The sequence below is a fragment of the Tupaia chinensis genome, unplaced genomic scaffold (assembly GCF_000334495.1).
Source record: "Tupaia chinensis unplaced genomic scaffold, TupChi_1.0 Scaffold145814_1, whole genome shotgun sequence".
Taxonomy (NCBI): domain Eukaryota; kingdom Metazoa; phylum Chordata; class Mammalia; order Scandentia; family Tupaiidae; genus Tupaia; species Tupaia belangeri.
The window spans coordinates 2,114,877-2,119,058 of NW_006205672.1; the positions used below are offsets into that span (position 1 = coordinate 2,114,877).

General features: G+C 43.4%; 1 protein-coding gene across 2 annotated transcripts in view; it reads right to left on the bottom strand.

Moving 5' to 3' along the window:
• Positions 1-814: 814 nt before the first annotated feature.
• RPRD2 (regulation of nuclear pre-mRNA domain containing 2) overlaps positions 815-4,182 on the bottom strand; it is a 106,361-nt gene continuing 102,993 nt past the window's right edge. For both annotated transcript variants that reach the window (XM_006168465.3, XM_006168464.3), the window contains one exon: positions 815-4,182. This exon is cut by the window's right edge and continues 24 nt beyond it. In XM_006168465.3, coding sequence (XP_006168527.1) covers positions 3,624-4,182 — 559 coding nt within the window. In that variant the 3' untranslated portion in view covers positions 815-3,623.

Genomic DNA, 4,182 nt, shown 5'->3' on the forward strand with positions numbered 1-4,182 from the left:
ACCGGCCTGCTCCACAAAACAGAAGTCTCAGCTGCTGGAGTTCTCTCCTGTTTGCACTCACCAGACAGGCGAGGGGCCCTTGGTCAAAGCCCCAATCTCAAAAAAAAAATGTCAAACCTTTAGAACTAGTTATTTTATTAAATGAGATTAATACACATTTCAAAAGGATTTCATTGTTGTTGCCTCTAAAGCATGTACTTGTTTTGTTTTCCACACTGAACACGTGAGAATATCAATCCAACATGTCTAATTTTAATCTTAACAGGCACCCCCGCCCATTTAAAAAAAAGGGGGGGGAGAAAAAAAGGGGGGAGAGGGAAGCAGTAATTTACAGCGGCTTCAAAACAATAACAGCTGAAGCTTAATTCTGCATGAACTAGTAACTTCAGGACTGATGGCGAATATTCTGCAGTTAGTTTAGCATATTCACATTATCTAGATAGGTTTGCTGTACCATATATATCATAAACATTGTGTTCCTGGTATCGGAAAGGATAAAAGTCCTACTCTGTTCTTTTTGCCCTCTTTAGCATGAAATCAAATCAAATTCTATTCACTCTCATCTTCCGGAGGGCAGAAGGGAGCAGGGGGAGCACTCTTGCCTAAGTTGACTGGATCGAACTCTTAAAAAATACTTAAGGACCCTAATTCTGATACTGTATTACCGAACTTAGTCCTACTAGTGTATTTACGACCCCGCCAATTCTCTCTGTGATTTTACAGTGAGCACCAAGGACCTCAGCAACAACTTTTTACAGCCTGCTTTCCTATGGATCATGTCCTTGCAAGACACACTACGTTAGGTTTTCTTTAAAAAAAAAAAAAAAAGAAACTTGTTTATTTTTTTAAAAGTCAGGTTGAAATACAAAAGCCAGAGCATGGTCACAGAGTTTTAAATCACAGACACAGAAAGATTAAAAAACAAAAACAAAAACAAAAACAAAAAACAACCCTTTGTTTCATGTTATACCAGAATTGTCTTTTTTGTTTCACTATATCACATATATACATCGTCTTCATTTACTGCTGCAGACAGATTTCCTTAAAAAATTAATAGCTGACAGTCTCATACAAATCCTCACTTCCAAACCTGAAACAAACACATCAAGGATTTTGTGGCTTAAAAAAACAAAACAAAACAAAACAAAAAAACACACACCCAAAAATACTCCACAAAAAACTATCCCCTTAAAAGTCCATCTTTTAAACTGTACAACAAAGTCTCCTTTCATGTATCAGCCAGCACACTTTAGAGAACGATTACCCTGCCCCAACATTCGGGAAGCCACGTTCCTGACATCCCACATTTTTTGATAAAATCAAATGGTCAGAGAGCCTTTTCAAGTAACTACTACTTTTAGCTTAAAAAAAAAAAAAAGCAGCAAAAAGAATTCACATTTTTAACTTCTAGAGTGAAAAATATTCCACTTAATTTCTGTAAAACAAACAAACAAAAACCTCTTTCAGTTCTGGAAGTCAAAGAGAATTTTTCCCTCAACCTCCATTTCTCTCAGGCTTTTCCTAAGCAAATGTCATTAGGACCCGCAGTAACTACTCTTTGCTCTGCTACACTCTCTATGTTGCCCCCACACAAGATCATGGTGCCACCCATTTTTGTGGGGAGAGCCAAAGGGCAAGGGCTCGAGAGAGTCAGAGACAGAAAGAACAGTTGGCTTAAGACCAGAAATGCACTGGGAAGACCAACGACGTGCAGCCTCCCAACCACAGAACACGGGGAGAGCCCCAATAAATAACACAGAGTAAATTACATGAGCGCGCCCCAACTACCATGTGCACTGGGTTATGCTGGTCTTCCTCTGAAAAGCAACTTCATTCTGAGACGAAGAATCACCTTCTGTCTTTGGGCTGCTCACCTTCCTCCGCCCCCCATGTTCCACTGGAGCAGTCCAAGCAACTCCCTCACTTCCTACAGCTAGTTCTATACGAACTACGGAGAAAATCCACGGACCTTGGGAAGAGTTCCTCAAACACTCAACGCATACCGCTTTACTCATCTAGTAGGGGATGATCAGTGTGTACCCTGGGGTAAAACACTAAATAATAATAATGATAATAAAAAAGTGTAGTAAAACAATAATCTCTTGGTGTCCCTTAAGTATGAAAATGCTCAAAGTACAGTGATTGTCTTTTCCCCAAATACTAGATGCAGAAATACAAATAATAAGCCTTTTGGTACAGGCAGAAGGGAAGCAGTTCTCTCATGTAAAATGACTAAGGGGAGAAACATTCTGTATTCCCTACCAGGCGTGGGAGGTGGGGATAAGGCTTGAGCCTTGAAATGTGACAGGTTGCATCTGTAGACTGGGGTAAATTTGGACTTACCAGGCCTGCCTGTTTCTCTGTAAAGGTTATGAATAGTAATTTCCATCTGTCTCTAAGACATATCTGAAAAGGTCTAATATAAAGAAGGATACCACTGAATCTTCTCGAAATATCAAGAATAGAATGAATATAGGACTGAGCGAGATAGACACGTGTTTTTCTTTGTCCGACAGTCAACCTTTGCTGAAAACCACCAGGGAATATCACTTGCATGATGGAAGCACTGTGGTAACATTAATGTCTACTTATATTTAAGAACGCAGGAGTAATATTTCAATTGCACTTTTGTATTACTGGTCAACTGCCGTGACTTCCTTTCTGCCCGAAATGAAAGTGAAAAAACAGAGAAAAAAACAAAGTTAGGGAAGAACAACAGAAGACAAGAGCTCGATGAAAGACGCGTGAGATGACCTCAAAGGTCCGTCCTGTCCTTCTGTCTAAAGGACAGGCAGGTCCTATCACACCATTAATGGTTCCTTCCCCATTTTATATACTGGAATCACTCCTTCGTTTAACTTTGAGATTATGTCCAACCCCTTCTCTTCTTTCACTCCCAGGACAGATAAAAATTTTCTCTAGGATAGAATGAGATTTGTGTCTCCTCAGAGTTACTGCCTGATAGTAGGTTACAGGAAGAGGTTGATTAAAAACAAAATAAAAACTAAAATCTTAGAAGGGTAAAGAACTCAACTTCAACATGCCTTTAAAAACAAAACAAAACAATGCAAAGCAAATGAACCTGCGGGGCCCAAGGCCTCCCACATCTCCCTGGCAGTCTCTGGGCCTCCGCAGGGCAGAGCACACCGGGAGGGGCCACACCTACAGCAGCCATGGAGCTGGGGAGGCGGGGCAGGAGTCCTGTCATTGACTACTTGGTGAGCCATGCCCCAAATAACACCCCAACATTGCACGTTATTATCTGTACTGATGGAAGTTTTATTTAAAACGTAGTAAAACTCTTTAAGAAATGGGGTAAAAGACTTTACCTCCCCACTCCCCAAGCCCCGAGCCAAAGGAAGTGGCTTTAGCTGTGTTTACTTTTTTTCCTTTTAATATAAACAACTTGGGGAAGGTAGATAAGTGCCATGGGAGGGAGGGAGGACCAGATGGAATAGTGAAATGTAAGCATATATGACTTTAATTTGGAAGGGAGCCCCTTTGTCATAATAAAAAAAATTAATAAATTGAGGGAGGGAAAACAAATAAAACAACAACAATAAACCCAACTCCCACTTCCAATGCTCTCTAGACTGTCCAAAATGCCTTTCCCTTGGTTTCCATCAGTACCTGGGTGGGAAGAATGGGCGTTTTGGTGCAAAGAACGGAGGGCCCCTAGCAAAAGGTGGCCTGGGTCTCTTTAAACTGTGGAACGGGTCTCTGGTGAGAAAAGGTTCCCTAGGCCGAAAGTCTGGCCGGGGACTCCGTAAAATCATACCACTCCGGCTGATGGTGTCTCTGTGTGAGGGACCCATGGGCGGGCCACTGCTGCTGTTGCTGCCCCCCGCCCCTCCTCCTCCGTGGGCTGGACCCAGGTGCTCCAGAGAATGGGAGGGGAGGCTCAGGCTCTCGCGGACTCGGCTAAGGCCAGGGCCGTTGAGGTCCCTTTGGGTGGGGCCCCCATGGTCCCTGGGTCCTGGGAGCACCCCAAAATGCTCAGCCAGGGTCCCTTGAAGGAGGGAACTATGGTCCTTGGGAAATACCGCCACGGCCCCTGCCACTCCGTGCTCTGCCAGTGGTGGGGCTGGGAAGGGCACAACCCCAGAGTGGTCAACAGTGGGTGGAGGAGGAGGTGGGGTGGAAAAGGGGACACCGCTCCCTCCGCTGCTGCTGTGTTCCCCA